The sequence below is a fragment of the Drosophila montana genome, unplaced genomic scaffold (genome assembly GCF_035044405.1).
Source record: "Drosophila montana isolate Dmon_TW-CO22-7 unplaced genomic scaffold, ASM3504440v1 contig_1455_1, whole genome shotgun sequence".
NCBI classification, from domain to species: Eukaryota; Metazoa; Arthropoda; class Insecta; order Diptera; family Drosophilidae; genus Drosophila; species Drosophila montana.
In genome coordinates this window covers 1,198,244-1,218,354 of record NW_026996406.1, presented here as the reverse complement: position 1 = coordinate 1,218,354, position 20,111 = coordinate 1,198,244, and the positions used below count along the sequence as shown (strand labels likewise).

Below are 20,111 nucleotides of genomic sequence, written 5' to 3'. Positions count from 1 at the left end.
ATTAATGTGGAGCTGACTGTCACCATTCCTATGGAACTGACTGGGACTACTAATATGGAACTGACTGTTTATATTAGACTGACTATTCATGTCGACCTGACTGTTAATATATTAAAGCCTATAACTATTTATATAGAACTGACTGTTCATATCAGACTGTGACTATTAATATGGAACTGACTGTTTTTTACCAAACTGTGACTAATAGTGTCGACCTGACTGTGACTATTGACATGGAACTGAATAACTAACTGTAAGTTTCAATAGCGGACTAACTGTTAACATCAGACTTTGACTACTTATATCGAACTGACTGTGTAAATCTAACTGTGAACATTAATATCAGACGGACTGTAAATCGGCTCTGTGACTCTGAAGCTGTGCTTAACGAAGTTAAGTATTGGTCAATCACGATGACTCAGTCACAGTTACGCCGTTACAGATCAACACTAGTTAGGACTGTAGCATATTTTTGTGCTGGCTATCTGGCCCCCTCTCCGTTCCTCTCCTTCTCCCATTTCATCTCTCTCTCTTTGTCACTCTATCTGCCTCTGTGTGTAGTCAAATAGCAACACAAACAGCACAACGGGCGACAGATTTCACTTTTCACATAGTTCAGCAGCAAGTTTCAGTCAAAGGCATACACAAATACACACATGCATATGTATGTGTCCTTGCTGCCGTTTTTGTTGTTGTTGTTGTCCTTGTCATGCTTAGCGCGCGCACACAAGCGCACACAGACACACGGGCACACACACACACGCACAGGCGGGCACACACACTCGCACAGACGGGGAACTACTCGACAGTTGGCGAGTTGGTTTAGTTTGCGTGCTGTTTATATTTGTATTTCCTTGGCATTATCCTTGTTGACAAAGATTTCACTTTGTGGCGCTTAAATTTTAGTTGTGTTCTGCTTCGGGACTTCAACGTTACGCTTAAGCCAAACCCCCCAAAGCCCCTGCTACCCCACCTCTTTCCCCACAAACCTAGATGCTGCTCTCTTTGACAATGCTTATTTGTTTATTTGACTTGTGCGCATCTTCTTTTTACGCACACACACATATGTATATATGCACGTCCATATATAAATATGCATTTTGTATAAAACCCTATTTTCACTACTTATGTGGCTATACAAATTTAAATTGTTTACTTACATTTTAAAAAATTACAAATTTGCAACTTTAACTCATAAATTCACCAACACAAAAAATAACACTCAAAAAAATTTACTCAAAAAAAATGCACACGAAAAAAACTTCCAACTCTTTTTCTTACTCCATTGACACGCACGCACCTACAAACACACACACATATATATATATATATATATATATATATATATATACGTATATATGAAATAGAAGACCCATAATAATGACGCCTTTTTTTATGAATTTTAATTTTCACCTTTAATATGCACAAGAAATAAAAAAAAAATATACGCTTGGAAACTTTTGCCCATACTTTAACACAATTTCGCCTTTAATAGACATCACAAAAAAAAAATGCACACGAAAAAAACTTCCCACTCTTTCTCTTACACCATTGACACACACGCACATATATATTTATATACATATATAAGAAATAGGAGACTCATAATAATGACGCCTTTTTTTCATGCATTTTCATTTTCATTTCACCTTTAATATGCATAAGTAATAAAAAAAAAAGAACACACGAAAACTTTTGACCATATTTTAACACATTTTCGCCTTTAATAGGCATGACAGAAAAAAAAAAATTAACTCGCCAAATTTTGCGCGACATACATACAGACATTTTCTTACGTAATAAGAAACTCACAATTAAAGCCTTACTTGGAACTTTTTGCATATTAATTAACACATTTTCGCCTTTAACAAGCATCACGTAAAAAAAAATAAACAAAAAAAAAAAAGGCACTCGGTTAAATACTTTTATTTTTAACACATTATTGCCTTTAAAACGCATCACGATAAATAAAAATTTTATTGCCGCCAAATAAGACATTTTTCGCGCGTAACTCCGTTTTTTCTCTCGCTCACTCTCTCACGATGCTGCATATATACATACATATATGCATATACATACGTACATAAGCGAAAAGAAATTACACGCGAGTTTTACTTATTATTTAGCATATAACTATACAATCTTTGAATTGTCACATATCTTACTACATGTTGGCTTCACTTTTTTATAAATATTTAATTTAAAACACGAGTGCAATGCTTATTAAAACAAAAACACACCACACCAATTTTACCGCTTGCCATTTTACGCGCCTTCTTCTATTCGCTTTGCTCAGCTCAGAAGAATATGTTAGCGAAGAGCGCCGTGCTGTTAACCACGGTTGCCATATGTGTACCAAAAATGTACTAAAACTTATGTTTGTGGTACATTGGTACACTCGATTTATTCTTTTACTTTTTTCAGTACCTTTTTCTACAAACAAGCAAATATTAAAATATTTTGTACTTCTCGTAGCATGTATTCTTATATGCTATGCTTATATTCCCTACGTCTATGTGATTATTTAGATGGTAGTAGTTCATGGTACATTTTCTTATACTTGCTGGTACAAATTAATTCTTATAAGTGGCAACTACACTGAATATTTAATTACATCTGTAAGTAATGTTAATGCTGCCGGCATAAATTATTATTTAAGTAAAACTTGCGCATGGTTGATCACTTACAAAATTGCTTGTTTAATTTTTTTTTCTGGCATTTGAATTTTTACTATTGTCCGCTGCAATGTATATATCTGACTTGCGTTTCACAAATCGATCGAGACTTTTCGATAAGTTTTATTTAAACGATAGCCGCTGCTACATAACAGCAACCTGTTAAAGCTCCCTAGAGCAACCCTGTGCTGTGGGTCCGCCAAAATCTAGAAAATTGTTAACTAAGCGTCGCGAAAATTCCTCAATCCCATCACAATAAGCTCCCCAACTCGAATAATTGAAATGAAAGACAGTGCCAATGACGTGGAAAATTGTGAAAAACAGCGTGTAATACTCTCATTAAGTGCCAGCAAATGAAATGAGTGCCCATATAATCTGCAAATGCTCCACTCACACACACACACACACACAGGCACAGGCGGCGCTCATGTACGATGCGGTCTTTGTTCTTGTGGAGGCGTTCAACAAAATTCTGCGCAAGAAGCCGGATCAATTCAGGAACAATGTGCAGCGTCGCAGCCAGACGCTGATGGTGGCCGCCCAGGCAGCTGCCTCAACTGCCGGCGATGGCTCCAACACCAGCAGCAGCAGCGGCAGCAACAGCGACGGCAGCGCCAGCTTTGGCGGCGCGCCGCGCGCGTTGGACTGTAATACGGCCAAGGGATGGGTGAATGCATGGGAGCATGGCGATAAAATATCCCGTTATTTGCGAAAGGTGAGCTAGACATCAATGTCATGATCATAATGATGCTGATAATGATGATGGTGATGATGATGATGATGATGATGATGATGATGATGGGCAGCCGGCAACGTCAGCGCTGACAAAGCAATTAAAAAGTGACGCTCATTCACAGTTATTTTTGCTTTTGCCCCATGGCAGGTGGAAATCGAGGGACTAACCGGGGATATCAAATTCAACGATGATGGCAGACGAGTCAATTACACCCTGCACGTTGTCGAGATGACCGTAAACAGCGCCATGGTATGTAACGGCATATGTGTAACGGTAAAAGGCGAAACTGGTTAGAGATAGCAGCAATTGCCTTGCAGGCAGGTAGACGAGCTGCTAGCTTTAATTCATGAAGCTGGCGCAATAAAAACAAAAAGAAAACATAAAAGAACAGCTATGTTCGGCGTGCTGAAGATGAAATACCCTACGGTTTACACAGTGGGTATATTGGTTTTGTAGAATGTTTGTCCGCTTAATTATTGGGATTTACAAATTGGATTCGATTCAAAGTTTTTCAAATTTACACCCAATATGGGACGTAAATTTATGTACTCCCTATTTTCATAACTAGACACACAAAATCGCGCGTAGGTCGACCCAACAAAACTTGTTATACTTCAACTTATCTGAACAACTCTCACATTTGTAGTCAGAGTCAGCAAATTTTACAGTTAGACTTCTTATATTCTCCACAGATCGAACAAAAGCTCTCTGGTTAGGCTCACAAGAGGTCGGGCATATATGAAAATCAATATCTCCTTAGTTTTAAAGCTGGAGTCTTAACTTTTAAAGCTTGATTTTTAATTACCTCTACAGATTGAACTTAAGATTTCCGGCCAGAGCCACATGAGGTAGCACAAGGCGTGGAAATGGAGTCCCAAATTCGACTTTCTCTAAATATTGTCCAAAGGTTTCTTTGGGCACGCCCACTAGGGGCAAGCAGACAACAATAGGCTATGTATTTTATAGTTTCAAAGGTATTGTTGTGTTCTAGAGATCGAGCCAAAAATATTGCAGATACGCTGCCAAAAATAATCAAAAAGAATCTTCAACTAATATACTCGATCAATCAACTGTTTAGAGTATTACTTCGCGTATTATTCGTTCCTATTCCTATTCAATTGTGTAGAGTATTACTTAGAGTATTATTCGTTCTTATGGGAGCTATATACATGTAGATATAGTTGTCTGATTGTAATAAGATATTGTTTATACATAAGCAGCATTTTAAAGCTCGGAAGTGTTGACTTTGTTTAGAATATCTTGGTAAAGATGCCTTTAAACACGGGATTATCAATAGATCCCTTGGCAGTTTTTAATGTAATTGTTCATTATAAACTAGTGACCAAAAGGATCCTAACAAGCTCCTTGTTCAATATGAATATGAACTCGAACTGGGAATCGATTGTCTTTCACTTATATGAAATGGACTCTTTGTCTTGCAGGTAAAAGTTGCCGAGTGGAATGACAATGGCGGACTGCAGCCATTGAATGCGAAATATGTGCGTTTGCGTCCACATGTGGAGTTCGAAAAGAATCGCACGTACATTGTCACAACGGTGCTGGAGGAGCCGTATATAATGATAAAGCAGCCGGCATTTGGCGAGCAGCTGCATGGCAACGAACGCTTCGAGGGCTATTGCAAGGATCTCGCCGATTTGCTGTCCAAGAAGCTGGGACTCGCGTGTAAGTCTTTGTATATTGGGCAAACTGTATGCAACAGCTTAATCACACGTTTGCCTCACGCTTTTGCAGATGAACTGCGTCTGGTGAAGGATGGTAATTACGGCTCCGAGAATCCCGCCGTGCACGGCGGCTGGGATGGCATGGTCGGCGAGCTGGTGCGCAAGGTGAGCTGTCTCGCTATCTCAGCTGACTACCTACAATAACTCATACTCTCTCTCTCTCTCCCGCTCTATCTCTCTGTCTCGCTCTTTGTCTCTTTCTCATTGGAACTGCAGGAAGCGGATATTGCCATTGCCGCCATGACGATTACCGCTGAACGCGAACGTGTCATTGACTTTAGCAAGCCGTTCATGTCGCTGGGCATTTCCATCATGATTAAGAAACCAGTGAAGCAAACGCCCGGCGTGTTCAGCTTCATGAATCCTTTATCACAGGAAATTTGGGTGCGTATATGTAACTCTGTGTGTATATGTCTATATCTGTATGTGTATATACTTCCCTGCCTGCCCGACTAGAAACTTTACGTTCCAGCCACTGGCTGGGGCGCAACTTTGACTTGGCGTTGCATTCCTGCTGCAAGCTGTCATATTGCCCACCTCCCTCCCTTCTGAGATAGCGTGTGGTAGTCGTGTCCCAGTTACAGCCAGGGCGTGGGGTGGAGGCGTATTTACCCTTGTTTCGTAACTGAAATGTTTGCTCGAGGAATTTTACTTAACAAATTCGTGACTTGTTGTATGTGAGAATATCGCAACTCTGTCTATCAGTATGCTCTGAAGGAACTTTATTAAAAAACAGAGCATGTCAATCTTTATCTTACTCTTCAGAGTAGTGCTATCTTATATTTTATACTCATGTTTTTCTTTTGAGATTATTCTCTTGTTAACTTATCGATTTGTTATCTAATATACTGTTTCACGTATTGTATATAAATATTTGATTGATTAGTTATCGGTTTATATACGTACATTTTTGAATATATTTAAGATAGAAACGTCAGCTGAATGTAAATAATCGATTTGCTATCGACCAACGTATATTTGTGTAATTTAAGTATCCATTAGCAAAATCTGATAACTTAAGTTATATCGAATCTTTGTTATCGGTTGAAACTTATCTTTGTCTTATTCTGACACAAACTGATTACTCAAAAAACTAATCCAAGCTAACGATCGATATTCAGCTTATTTTTCATCTATCAATTGACAAAAGCTGGTTGCTCTAACTAGATGCTTAACTAAAAAATTACAAATGGTAACTTATAATAACTTATCGGTTTTGTTATCGATCGAAATGCAGCCCTACATTGTTGACAAAAGCTTGTTGTTACGACAACTTCATCCCCATGATCACTTATATAAACTTATCGATGGAAATGAACCTTTCTCTCTTGACGTATCAATTGACAAAAGCTGATTGCTTTACTCAATGCATTCGTATAGGTATTCCATGCAAACTTATCGAATTGTTATCGATCGAATGCAGCACTTTAATCAGCACTTTTCACTTATAAAACTTATCAATCTGATGTAAAGCATTGATTGACAAAAGCTGGATGCTCCAACTACTCAATGCTAACGTTAATGTTTCCAAGCCTACCTAAAGGTTTTTTTAAAATTAAAGTGTTTCTCATTTTCAATATTATGTATCAATTGACAAAAGCTGGTTGCTCTGACTGATTCACGTTAACGCTAAAACTCCTCATGCACTTTTTTCTCAAGCGTCAATTGACAAAAGCTGATTGATCTAACTGAATGCTGAATAATTAAAGGTCCTCCAGGTCAAGTTATCATTTTATTGTCGATCAAAAGACAGCTAATTTTCGGTATCACATTGACCAGTTGACAAAAGCTGGTTGCTACGACGGCTTCCTTCTCGTGTTTTTCCCAAGCATCAATTGACAAAAGCTGCTTGCATTGACTTGAAGGATAACTTTAAATTGCTTATTGATTTGCTATCGGCCTTCTATCGACCTTCTTCGTAAGTCGGAATAATCAAGAGCGATTAATTCCGGAACGTAGGCTAAAAAGCCGAAACTCTGCCCGCGTCTAGACGTGCGGCACATTGTGTTTATTTAGACTTTTGGTAACGAGTCAAAATAATGCAAAATTTTGCGCTGCATACAAATGAGTAAAGTTTTTTAAACATTTCTTTCATTTTGTATTTTGTTTTTTTTTTGGCGCCCATTGCCTGGTAATTTTTACGCTACTTCCCTTATTTTTGTTCATCTTATTTTATTTCTGTGCGAAACTTTGCGGCAAACTTGGACTTTTGTATATTTATTTCTTCTGGTTTCGGCTTCAACGTGCTACCTCGTAAGCTCCCAAAAGTTTAATAGAGTAAACGACAAAGTTGGTGTTTTTTTTCTTCTATGTTTTCGCTACTGTTTGCCATTTTTTGTTGTTCTGTTTTTATTTTGTTTTTTAAACATTATAAACAACAACTACAAGCGCTGCGAGCAAAAATTACGTTGCCGTCAAGTATTAAATTTGGCGCTAGTCCAAAGTTGGCCGACGCTCGACGCTTGTTTAAATAATGGCCAGCCATCAGAATTATATGAGCATTTAGCTGATGATGTTGATATTCGTGCTGAAGGCCCAACTTGCTGCCGCATCCAACTCTCTCTCTCTCTCTCTCTCTCTGCCAAGTTGAGCCTGTTAAAGTGGCTCTTTAATCAAATGACAGCGAGAAGTCAATGGACTAAAATATTTAGATTTAAGAACTTGTCGACCGAAGGCTGAGTAAAGAAGAAGTGTAGAACATCAAAGGAAAATACAAATACTAAAAGAATAGAAAATGAAAATAAAAAGAATAGATAGAATAGATAGATGATCCATCTTTAAGGCTGTATAGAATCAGAATAGAGATGGATAATGTTTCTAAAACTGAATTTAAGTATAAGACGGAGGTGTTCTAAATGTCAAATGATAGATAATAATAGATAGATAATTTGTTCTTATATTGATAAAGGTATAAGACGGAGCTGTTCATTATGTTAAGAGATAGCTAGTAATAGATAGAAGATGAAAGATGGTATCTTTAGGGCTATGTAGAGATGGATAATTTTTCTTAGATAAGCATAAGACGGGGATGTTTATCATGTTAAAGGATAGATAAAATATACAGAATTCTTGATTATATCTTGAATAGGTTAGATTTGACGGTTTTTCGATAAACTCAACCCCCAAGTCTGGCAAAATCCTAGTTTGGAGTGCAAACATAAGAACAAAGCTGTCATCGTTATGTGATTTCCGAAACGACAGGAGGCTGCGTATCAGAGCGTCGAACTATTAAGCGTAAAGTCGCTGGTTCAAATCCAACAGCAATTTTCCACACTTAAATTATGTTAACATACCGAATTGCCTAAGGCCAGCTTTTTCCTAGTCTCCGTGTATTTATGGAAGCTTTCTTATCCGAAACCGTTTCCGGTTCCGTTGACAACGCGACAAATCTAAAAAATTAAACGCTTATAAAAGTCAGTGAACAGCGCTGTGAAATCTTACGCTTATTTTGACATGAGCTCAACGAATTACAAATGCAAATTGCTTGCGCCAAGGCAAAGAGCAAAAGGTGGCTTAATAAAAAAAAAAGGCTCAACAACCCGGCGACGCCTGCAAAAGTTAGCAAGCTAATATAAAAGACTTGAACAAAAAATTTATCATAAATTAAATGACGCATTGTATGGCGCACACACATGAGTGGAAGAACGCGTTGCCCGCATAACAGCAACAACAACAAGAACAAGAACGGCAACGCCCCCAATAAAAGCAGCCGCCGACAGGCACAAGCAGGCCTACAGTGCGAGTGTGTCGACTGTGTGTGTGTGTGTGTGCGAGTGTGTGTGCATAAAAGCAACTATGACGACGCCGGCGACGACACCTTTTCTTTTTGCCGGAGCACAAAGGCGCGCCCCGTGGCAGCCATTGAAGCATTGATAACGACAACGACAACAATATGAACAGCAGCAGCAGCAACAGCAACAACAACAACAACGCAACTGGCAACAGTTGGCTGTCAGACAGGCAACAGGCTACAAGCAGCAGAGGCAGGTGGCAGCGGCAGCCAAGCTGGCAACCTGTCGAAGTCCTCGACAGGCTGCGTCACCTGACATTGTTTCTATACCCTGTACACCATTTCGAATGCATAAAATGGGTATCATAAACTTTGTGTTAATGTATTTAATAGACAGAAGCAGGCAGCTACGACCTCATAGAGTATATATATATAAACGCCTTTTTTTTCCATTACATCTAAAATCGATAAATATCGATTTTCAGACCCACACATCTCACGCATGTTCGTCCATCTGTCCGTTTAATACTCGTATATTTTGTTTTCCGTAACATTCTCCACGTCCCCAAAATCGAAAAATATCCGCCTCAGGCTCGTATGGGTTTCCTTCCATGCAGTTTTCCATTTCCTCAAAATCGATAAATATCGATTCTTAGATCCTGTCTCTCGGGCATATATCAAGCATGTGCGTAAGTCTGTCCACATCGCATACGAGATTATGTTTTTTCTGTCCGTGAAGTTTTCCATTTCTCCAAAATCGTTAAATATCGATTTCGGGCCCTGTTGCTTGGGCATATATATATTCCATGCATATTCGTCTGTTTTTCGGTTTTGTTATCGATAGCTTTTCTTTCCATGACATTCTCCATTACCACAAAATCGATAAGTATCGATTTCTAGCATCTGCTCTTTGGGCATATGTTAGAGATTATAAGAAATATATATTTCCTCTTTTTTAATCTAACGTGTAGTCAATTTTAAGAGATATCTACTAGTCGAGCATTCACGATTGCCTCGGCGCTTTTTTATGCCTTGCGACTCGTCCCATTAAGCTAATGCTCCGCCATTTTCTAGGGAAGCCATTGCCGCTTCCGCTTCAATTAGTAAAGAAAATTTAATGAAAAATTTGTTTAGCCCAAATTATACAGTAGCGCCCCGTGTGCTGTGAAAGCTGTGAAGCTGAGGCTGCAGCAGGGGCTGTATAAAGCTATCGTATCTGTCGCATCGCACACGGTTTTTCATGTTTTTATTATCCCGCCAACAGGTGAGCGTCATCTTCAGCTATATTGGTGTCAGCATCGTGCTCTTCTTTGTCTCGCGCTTCTCCCCCCACGAATGGCGCCTTTTGCAGCAGCCGCTACAACAATCGCAGTTACCAGGTAAAATATACTATACTATACACGCCCCCTAAATCCCGCCACGCCACGCCCTACTCTGTCAAAGCCACAGTGCTTTGAAAGTTGAGATATTGCTTGATATAAATGGAAATTAGCCGAAAGTGGCTTTAAACAGTGTCGCATTAGGCTTGTTTTACGATTAAAAAGGCAGACAGAATCTGGTTTTCATATATGAAAATTAAATAGGAAGAGAAATAGTGAAAAGTACCCCTAAATATTTGATACTCTATATTATATGAATGAAAGGAAAATGTTTTTTAAGCCTTATCAAAGACTTGTTAATTCTTAAAGTTCAGCTTATATTAACCTTTCTGTTTAAAGTAAGCAAAATCATTTTTAAGCTTAGAAAACTTTGATATAAGGCATCAGATATTTAATACAAGGTGTAAGATATATATTTATAATATAGGAAGTTTTTGAACTATAGAGAAATTTATTTTCGTTTACTCTGCAAAGCTTTTTAACCATATAAACTAATCGTATTTCCTTTAAGACAAGCTTTTAGCTTATTGAAAATGTATATTTGTTAAAAATGTGGCAAAATTGTAATGCCTACATTTAGCCAACTGCTAGACTAGAAAATTTGAATATTGTTGAATAGAAATGTGAGAGCGAGAAATAGGCATTGCACCGAGATAAAGCAAGATGTTCGAATATTTAAATAACTTAAGCCAAGGCAAGCGACATTTTCAGAGTGCGTAGCTTTTATTGCCCTATATTGATATTTTATGATGCCAGCTGAGGGCCTGGGAGAACTGGCAACGCGTTCTGTGTGTGAGTGTGACTGTGTGTGTGTGTGCGTTGTGTGCTGGAAGGGGATGTATCCCCTGTGAATGTTACTGTGGCTTCTGCATAACTTTGGACTTGTTTTGCATGCGTTGCCGTATAATTCAATTATGTGATTCAATTTGTTGGTGTTGAATGATAGGCTGTTGGGCTTGTGGTTGGTTTGATTCGTGGTGTTCGCATTTGTTGGCAATCAAAATCCAAAAACGGAGGTCACATATGAACAGGCAGACAATTGCCGCACATAACAATCTATTGGCATCCTGCAAAACAACCTTAATGTAATTTTAGCGGAATGTAAACAACATTCTGTATGCAGGCAACGTGTTGCGAGACTCTGAAAAAAAAAAAAAAAAACAGAACGAAGAATAGGAGTAGAGAAAAAATTGTGATAAGGAAGAGCAGCGAGTGCAAAATAAAAACTGAAATGCGAGTGCATGAAAATGTTCAAATATGACAGCAGAATGCCTGAAGCAGTCACTAGTCCGGAGCCGTGTCAGGAGCAGCAATTGAAGCAAATGGCAGCAGGAGCAGGCGAAGAAGGAGGACGAGGACGAGGAAGAGGAATTGGACGGGAAGCAACTGGAGCAGCTTTGGCTATGCGCTTGATTGCATATCAATTAGAGCAGGCGCAAAAAGTCAAGCCAAACGAAATGATTGACAGTTGCCAGTTGGACAGGCCAACATGAGCCAAACGGAGATATGTGTGCGTACATACATATGTATATGTATGTGGCCAGACAGACAGATGGACATACATGTATGTATGCACGATATGTTTCGTCTGCCTGTCGACTGGGACAGCTGACTTGTCCAGCATAGTTTGCTGTCTGCGGTTTAGTGTTGCCAAAATGTGAAAGCCAAAGTGAAAGCCAGAAATAGCTACAGTGCTAAAAAAAAACGCTAAAAAGGCTAACAAAGAAATGCGTTTTAATTACCTACTGAATCTGTGGAAGGGATTATTCTATGGAAGAGTTTTGAACGTGAGACCAAAGTAGTTGAGTTTGGAAAATATCGATCTGTGGGGGGCTAAAAAGAGGGCGTGTCGGTAAAAGTTCGTTTTCTTTTATATCAATTATCAGATATTTGGGACTATTTAAAGAAAGCCAGAAATATCAACTTATTTTAGTCATATTTCTAGCTTTGATATGCACAAAAACAATATGTTATAATTCCAAACAGAACACAATTAGCTCAAAAAACAAACTTTAAAATTTTTAAAGCCAAAAATAGCTACATTTTACTTTGAAAATATCCAAATTTCTAGCTATAAATTATCATGGCAATTGCTCAATTCGAACATATTTTTATTCAGATTCCAATTAGCTTTAAAACAGTGTGTATAATTTTGAAAGCCAAAAATAGCTTTAAAAAATATTTTGCCATTTTTTCTAGCTATAAAATGCCAAAGCAATTGCACAAAGCCCAGAAATTCATATTTAGATTCTGAACAGAGCATAATTAGCTTAAAGAAGCCAGAAAAATAACGTATATAATTTTAAAATCTTTAACGTCTAACTTTTTAAAGCCAGAAATGGGAAAATATTTAGCTTCAAATATTACAAATCTAGCTATAAAATATCATAGCTATCGCACTCTGAAAAGCTAAACATATAAGCATATATCGGCTGTATCTAAACAAGGTATAACTAGCTTTAAAAAACAACCTCAATCATTTTTAAAGCCAAAAATCTACTCCTAAGGGCTAGAAATAGCTACTTAAGAGACAGCTAACTTGACAGCTCCGCTGCGGTTGCGTTTTGTGGCCTGCTCACCAACTCACACGCTCTTTTTCGTCCCCGTCTCCCCGCTTAATTTCTGCTTTTAGATCCACATGCACATCACGAACAGCTTGCCAATCAGCAGCCACCCGGCATCATTGGTGGCGCACCCGTACCACCGCCGCCGGGCCCACCAACACCGGGCGTCCAGACAACCGCCTGTGCTGCAGCTCTGCAGGCTTCACTGTCCGCCGGGAGCATTGCATCTGGTAGCGGTGGAAGCGCATCGGCCGTCAATGAGTTTAGCATTTTGAACTCGTTCTGGTATTCGCTGTCCGCCTTCATGCAGCAGGGCTGCGATCTGTCGCCCCGTTCGATATCGGGTCGCATTGCGGCCGCATCCTGGTTTTTCTTTACGCTCATACTCATCTCATCGTATACGGCAAATTTGGCTGCCTTTCTTACCGTTGAGCGCATGGTAACGCCCATCAATTCGCCGGAGGATTTGGCCATGCAAACGGAGGTGCAGTACGGCACACTGTTGCATGGCTCCACCTGGGATTTCTTTAGGGTAAGTGCCAGACCCAAGCTTTGACATGTGTTAATTTCAAATTTCAGCTTAAATGCGCAAAATGAACAGAGGACTTGTTACAGTCCAGCTCGAACAAAAGGCTGTCAACATTTTCTCTTTTTGCTTGTCGTTGCACATGCTGCGACTTTTAGGCGCTTATCGATTTAAGTTATCGATAACATGTTTGCTTTTCCTTTTTACACGAGGACACATAATGTTTTAAAATCATATTTAGATTATTGAGGTGTAAAAGAACTACGGAAAAGTCAAGAAAAGTGTCGCAAAAACTACGACAATTTTATTTATTTTTATCGATAGACAACACTGTGTTAATATTTACACTGTGATTTGTGTTTGGGTTAACTTTGATGCCTAACTTAATTGTTTTCCCAATTGGTGCCCTGCTTTTTGATTTTAAATTTGGGAAAATGTTATCGATAATATAAAGTTTTTCATATTCGATCGAATTTTCGATAAGTGCTCACAGAAAAGCTGCGCCAGGGAAAAGACCAAAAAATAGATGATAAAATCGAGTAAATATCAATAATAAGTCGATAACGAACAATCATTATTTTATCAGGTTACTGCGATATACAATATTCGATATATTTATTGACTTACATTACGTCATGTCGCATGCAATTATCGATACATTTATCGATATACTTATATAATTACGCTGCTGCGATATGTCGTATACGATTATCAATGCACTAATCGATATTATTTACTTACATTACGTTATGTCGCATGCAATTATCAATACATTTATCGATATATTTATTTACGCTGAGAATTCTCCCATTACTTCTTATTGCCCAATTGCCAGCAGCTGTCAAATCTCGCTGTAAATCCCAACTCCCAAGCGAAAGACCGCATTAAAAATCGTTATATACTTTTTGCAATCTCGCAAATAAGTGAAATTTAATTTAATAGCCACCATTTTATTTGTAATAAATATTACACAATTATGCAATTAACACTCATGTGTATTTTCTGTTTGTTTGAACAGCGTTCCCCAATTGGATTGCACAATAAAATGTGGGAATACATGAACTCCAGAAAGCACGTCTTTGTGAATACCTACGATGAGGGGATCAGACGTGTGCGCACATCCAAGGGCAAATATGCTCTGCTTGTGGAATCACCAAAAAATGAATATGTAAATGCGAGAGAGCCGTGCGACACAATGAAAGTGGGCCCCAACTTGGATACAAAGGGATTTGGCATTGCCACGCCGCTTGGCTCGGCGCTCAAGTGAGTATAATGCGTATAATACGTACATAAATGCTACTGGGGACAATTTCGATTCGTATGGAGAAGAATGCATAAAGTCATAAGACTTTATTCAATATATATATAAACCGAGGCAAAAAGCACGCAATGCTAAATAACCATCACCTATTTGCAGAGATCCCATCAATTTGGCTGTGCTGTCGCTGAAGGAGAACGGCGAGCTGATTAAATTACGAAACAAATGGTGGTACGACAAGACCGAATGCAATCCCAACAAGGACAATCAGGAGGCATCGCACAATGAGCTCTCCCTGAGCAATGTGGCCGGCATCTTCTATATACTCATTGGCGGTCTGCTCGTTGCCGTATTCGTTGCAATTATTGAGTTTTGCTTTCGCAACAAGGCAAACAATTCGGGCGCCAATCTTGTGGGCGTTGGCAGTGCGGCCAAAAGCAACGGTTCCATGTTGTTGCGCCCCGCCAGCTCTGTACCGGGCGTGGGCGTGCCCTCCACACATCAAAGGAACACACTCACGGACACAATGCATGCCAAGGCCAAATTGACCATTCAAGCGAGTCGCGACTATGACAACGGACGCGTGGGGGTAAGTACATATTACAAGCGGCTATTTTTTCCTCCTTTTTTTTTTCAATGCTCCGCGACTATTTTAAATGGGTTAAAAGAGGGTATAAAGGACAGACGAAATGAAGGTTCTTCGCATCTTAATCAGGATGGCGAGATAAGTAGATACTTTACTTATGTCCCTTAGAGGGAACGCGTCGAGCCAGGCAACTTTAGTTGCCAATTACTTTTAATCTTCTATATATATATCCTTACATTTTAATTAAATCGATAAATATCGATTTTAAGAAATTTCTGATATACACAGAACATATTGCGTTGCTTATCGAATAGTATTTTTTTTTTTATTTTTCTTATTAATGGGTAATAACATATGTTTTTTGCAAATTTGGGATACAGACAAAGGGAAGGTTTATCGACTCTTGATCAGGACGACGAGCTAAGTAGATTGCTATGCCTAGGTCCTTAGGGCTCCCAAAACCGATAAATATCATCATCATATCTTATATCTTATATATATCAGGAAAAGCTCCCTCAGTGCCAATTCCCCCAATGGGTAAACACATTCGCAGAGATATAGGGGAATCAATAAGTATATATACATCCCTAAGCCCGAAAAGTGTCATTATAATTGGAAAATAAACACAGAAGTTGGTTAAGACTGAATTTTCCTTAGTCTGAGCCAATGGAAGATGAAAAAATCAAGAGCGAAGCCAAAAGAACTTCTCTAAGCTTGCATGTTTATGTGTGTACAGGGTATATGCCAATCGATTACTCCCGACTATACAGGATATGTGCTAATCGGAGTACTCTTGACTTGTTTTGGGGGGTTGTTTTATACGTTTAATTATGTGGTCAGCGATAATGTCTAACCGACGCACAGTATCTCAATTGCACCTCCTTGCAGTATTATCCACCTGCCCAGCTATCCGGGGCGCCCTCGGATGCCGGTGAGGCGCTGCACATGAACGCACACGGTCAGGTTTGACACGAGCACGTGCAGGAGTCGCGTCTCTGACGCACACCCTGCGCGCCAACCATACGACGAATAATGGCAAATAGCCGCCAGGAGACGGAGAAAATGTTGGCTGGCTGCGGCGCCAGCGGCGGCGGCGGCGGCGGCGGCGGCCTCGGTGGCAGTCATGAGGGTAGCCTAACCCTATCCCCAGTTAACGGGCAGAACGCAACGCTAATGCGCCACTCTCCGGACATAAAGAAGCATCCGCATGCCCCCCACCCCTTTGACAAGTAAGTGAAGTAGGTTTTAAATTAAGCAGAACTCTAGTAAATAAGTGGCCAAAAAGGAGCTCATTAAGCGTACTCATAACAAAAAAAAAAAAAACGACAACAAAAGCGAAAACTTGACTCAATAACAATGGACGTATAATTAACAAATTTATTCTAATTGAAATTATGTATTCAGTGAGAGAGTGCGCAAAACTAGAAAATTATTTCAGAAAATATTTGCCATATTTGATTTGATAATTAACCAAATTAATAGCAACAATACGAAATAATTGAATTTAATTTTTAGTTGAGCATTAAACTACTTTAATTGAATATATCAATTAGAGTATACCATATATTATTTGACTTATTTATTTATTATTAATTTTTAATAAGTGCAAAAAGCATTTTTTAATAAATTTCACTCAAAGCGTGTTGCCAGCGGCGCACAAAAGTAGGCAACATTATTTATGCTGGCACATTGCAATAGAGATGGACGCGTGCTCGTTATTTACTCGAGGTTTAATTTATTAAAATCTAAAATTGAAAACAATATTTTATATTAATTTTCATATTTAATTTTATATAATGAAACCCCGTCAAACCAGCTAAATAAAGATTTAATAATATTTTATTTTAAGAAATATTTGGAAATTAAGTTCTAATCAACTGTAGGTATTTTGATTAAATCAATGTAATTTTTTTTATTAATATAGATTTTATTTCAAGAAAAGTTTTATCGTAAACAACAATATTTAAGTATTATAATTATATATGAGTTTATTTATTTTTATTAATATTGATATTATTTTATTTTTATTATATGTTATTTTATTTTAAGAAAAGTTTAGGAAATGGAGCAAATTAATCGTAAAAAAATCTATATTTTTATTAAAACTGTTTAAGATCATAAGTTTTATTTAAAGAAATAGGTTCAATTATTTCCAAAAAAAGTGACAAATCGGTTAAAGTCGTGAGTCGCACATAAAAAATATCGTTAGCGCGCCCATCTCTAAACGGAATTAATTGCAGTGCGGCAATCAGTTGGCCAAGTTTTATTTAGCCTGTCAGCGAGCGCAATGCAAATGAATGGCTATAAATGATTGCATTATTGTTAACAGTAGTCAACTGGGCATAGGGCAGCGAGGGGTTTGGCGGGGAAATGGAAACCTTTAAATGCGATTTATTCCGTGTGTGTGTGTGTGTGTGTGTGTGTGTGCTCAAAACATTATACAATATATACACAGCAATTCATTGCATTGAAATGACTGATTAATATTTTTAATAAACAAACAAAAAGGAATATAAATAATACGACAAGAGCTCAATAGCAAAAATGTAAACAAAAATGAGAGAAAAGAAGAGTATTAAACAATGAGGCATAAATGAAACATAGCTGAAAGTGTGTGCGTGTGTTCATAGAGCCCCCAATAATGGAATTTGTTGTTGCATATTTGTTTATAATTAAATTACAACAAGTACATGGCGAAAAAACTAATAGAAAACGCGGGCGGGCAGCCGGGGGCTTAATAAAAATATTGTAATAAATTAATTAGCGCAAAGAAAATAATTTAAATTGTAGTCGGAAAACAAACAACAACGGAAAAAAATATGATCGGCAGGTCAGCGAATTTTAATTAAATTTATATTAATTGAAATCGTTTTGATTTGATGGAAAATAATTCGTTTGTTTTATAAATATTGTATGCTATTCATTTTTGTTGGCGTTTGAACTTTGACCTGCCCGGGAAAACTAGTTTAAGTGATTTGACTTTCGATGCAAATCAAACAACAACAATTGCATACTTCCGCATAGACAAGCTAAACATAGCTATAATTAAATGTATAAACTAAGTAATTACAATTAAAGTTCATAGTTCATACTTGTATGTCGAGGTCTATAGTGTATGTATATATTCGTATAGTTGCCAAAGAAAATACCATAAAATTGCTTAAGTCATATCAAAAGACATTTGAATGGTACTGAGATAAACCTTATAAAGAATATACTTACTATTTGTAAACTATTTACGTATATTAACTGTTGCTAGTTAATTATTTTATATAACTACGTTTGATTTGATTTTAATATACATCATATATACATATAGCTTAAATATACAATTTTTTTAAAGACTACTCTCAGCCAAAAGAAAAAGAAAAAGAAAAACCAGTTGCAGGTAAATTGCATTTAAAGTTCAGTTCAGTGCGTCAGTTAAAATACTCCCAAATCAAAACTGAAAATCAAATAAATAAGTAAATCGAGTAAAAAGAAAAGTAATTAAATAGAAAATACCATAAATAAAAAAATACTACATGCTATATATGTGCAAAGATAAAAAATTATAGATATGGGTAAAGCAACTAGTTGAAAACGAAAATGAAATAAATAATAAAAGAGAAGCAAACACGTCAAAAGGCAAATCAAATGCGGTCAAAACTGAATTTTTGGCCAGCGGCAACTCGAATAAAATATTAAATAAATCAAAAACTAGCTATAGTGCGACTTAGAGTATCATAAATGCATAAGTGAAAAGCAAATGAAATATATATAAAAAAAAAAAAACCCAATTATATTTCAGAGAGAAACCTGTTCTAATACTTTAAACTCTTACCAAATGTAGTTACTGTACAATTTTGATATGTATTTTAATTTAGGCATTTGGTATATTTATTAACGTTAAGCAAACATATTGTTATCACACGGCATTTAAATACCAAAACCAACAAACAGAACAGAACAGAACAAGAATTACCAGAGAAACCAAAGTTAAAATATATATAGAAACAAATAAATGCCAAAAAGGTAAATACAACTATTATAATAAACATTTTAAATGCGGTTGTGCGCGTGTGTGTGTTCATTTAAGCATGCGACTGCCAAATACCCTTTTTTCAGCTGACAAACACATATTTACGAAAGGGTATTTAAGGTATTTCAACTTACTTGGCTTTTGCTCTAATCCAAATGAATTAACAGCAATTTCAGCTAAGCAAATAAGCTTTATTTGGGGCAATTCGAAAACTGTGCACAAATTGTCGGTTAACCGCAGTTGCCACATGCCGAAACTCGAGAGAGTTGCCACACCGTGGCGAAGGGGTCTTTATTACGTTAACCCACACTGTTCGCATTTTGTTGCCTTTGCTTAAACTATTTACAGTAAACATTGGCTAGCATTGCCAACGTGCTTTTGCCTTGAAATTGTAGCCATTTCGCTGTTTTTTTTTTTCGTTTTAATTTTTCATTTGTTGCAACATAATTAGAAAGCGGCCGTGGCAAGCGGAAGTCATGATTCATGCGCTCTGCGCTCGCCGCAGTAATTAACACAGCTGCGTCGGGGCGCGGGGCAGGGCTGGGCGTGGCAACTCTTAAGGCAGCTCGTGTTTGCTTTAAGGCCACTGCAAGTTGCCAAGTTCGCTGCGCGCCGCGCCACACATTATCATAAAAAGTCGCATGCCCCAAGCTAAGCCTGGGCCAAAGTTCGTCCCAGCCGCAACTCAAGTTTCAGTCCTTTCGGCCCTTTTGCTGTATTTTATATTTGACGAGTGCCAAAGTTGAGCCGCCATAAAATTAGCGCCGTTTTCAACTTTACTCAAGCAACAAAAGGACTGTGTGCTCGAAAAAGTCAAGAGAAAAGATAAGAAGGAAAAAATACTTTTAAAAAGTACACACATTTAAGACCTACATTTAAATTATATCCTATTAT

The 20,111-nt window shown here is 37.8% G+C and overlaps 1 protein-coding gene across 3 annotated transcripts in view; it reads left to right on the top strand.

Moving 5' to 3' along the window:
- The window catches only part of GluRIB (Glutamate receptor IB), a 30,435-nt gene extending 14,215 nt beyond the window's left edge, over positions 1-16,220 (top strand). The window contains exons 7-16 of one of the 3 annotated variants that reach the window (XM_064687076.1): positions 3,088-3,390; positions 3,559-3,660; positions 4,854-5,094; positions 5,164-5,258; positions 5,370-5,537; positions 10,148-10,262; positions 12,895-13,358; positions 14,371-14,615; positions 14,770-15,199; positions 16,085-16,220. In XM_064687076.1, coding sequence (XP_064543146.1) covers positions 3,088-3,390; positions 3,559-3,660; positions 4,854-5,094; positions 5,164-5,258; positions 5,370-5,537; positions 10,148-10,262; positions 12,895-13,358; positions 14,371-14,615; positions 14,770-15,199; positions 16,085-16,165 — 2,244 coding nt within the window. In that variant the 3' untranslated portion in view covers positions 16,166-16,220. Of the gene's footprint in view, positions 1-2,847; positions 3,391-3,558; positions 3,661-4,853; positions 5,095-5,163; positions 5,259-5,369; positions 5,538-10,147; positions 10,263-12,894; positions 13,359-14,370; positions 14,616-14,769; positions 15,200-16,060 lie in introns of those variants that run through there. The other 2 variants (XM_064687068.1, XM_064687085.1) reach the window with 2 other exon arrangements.
- Positions 16,221-20,111: the final 3,891 nt, after the last annotated feature.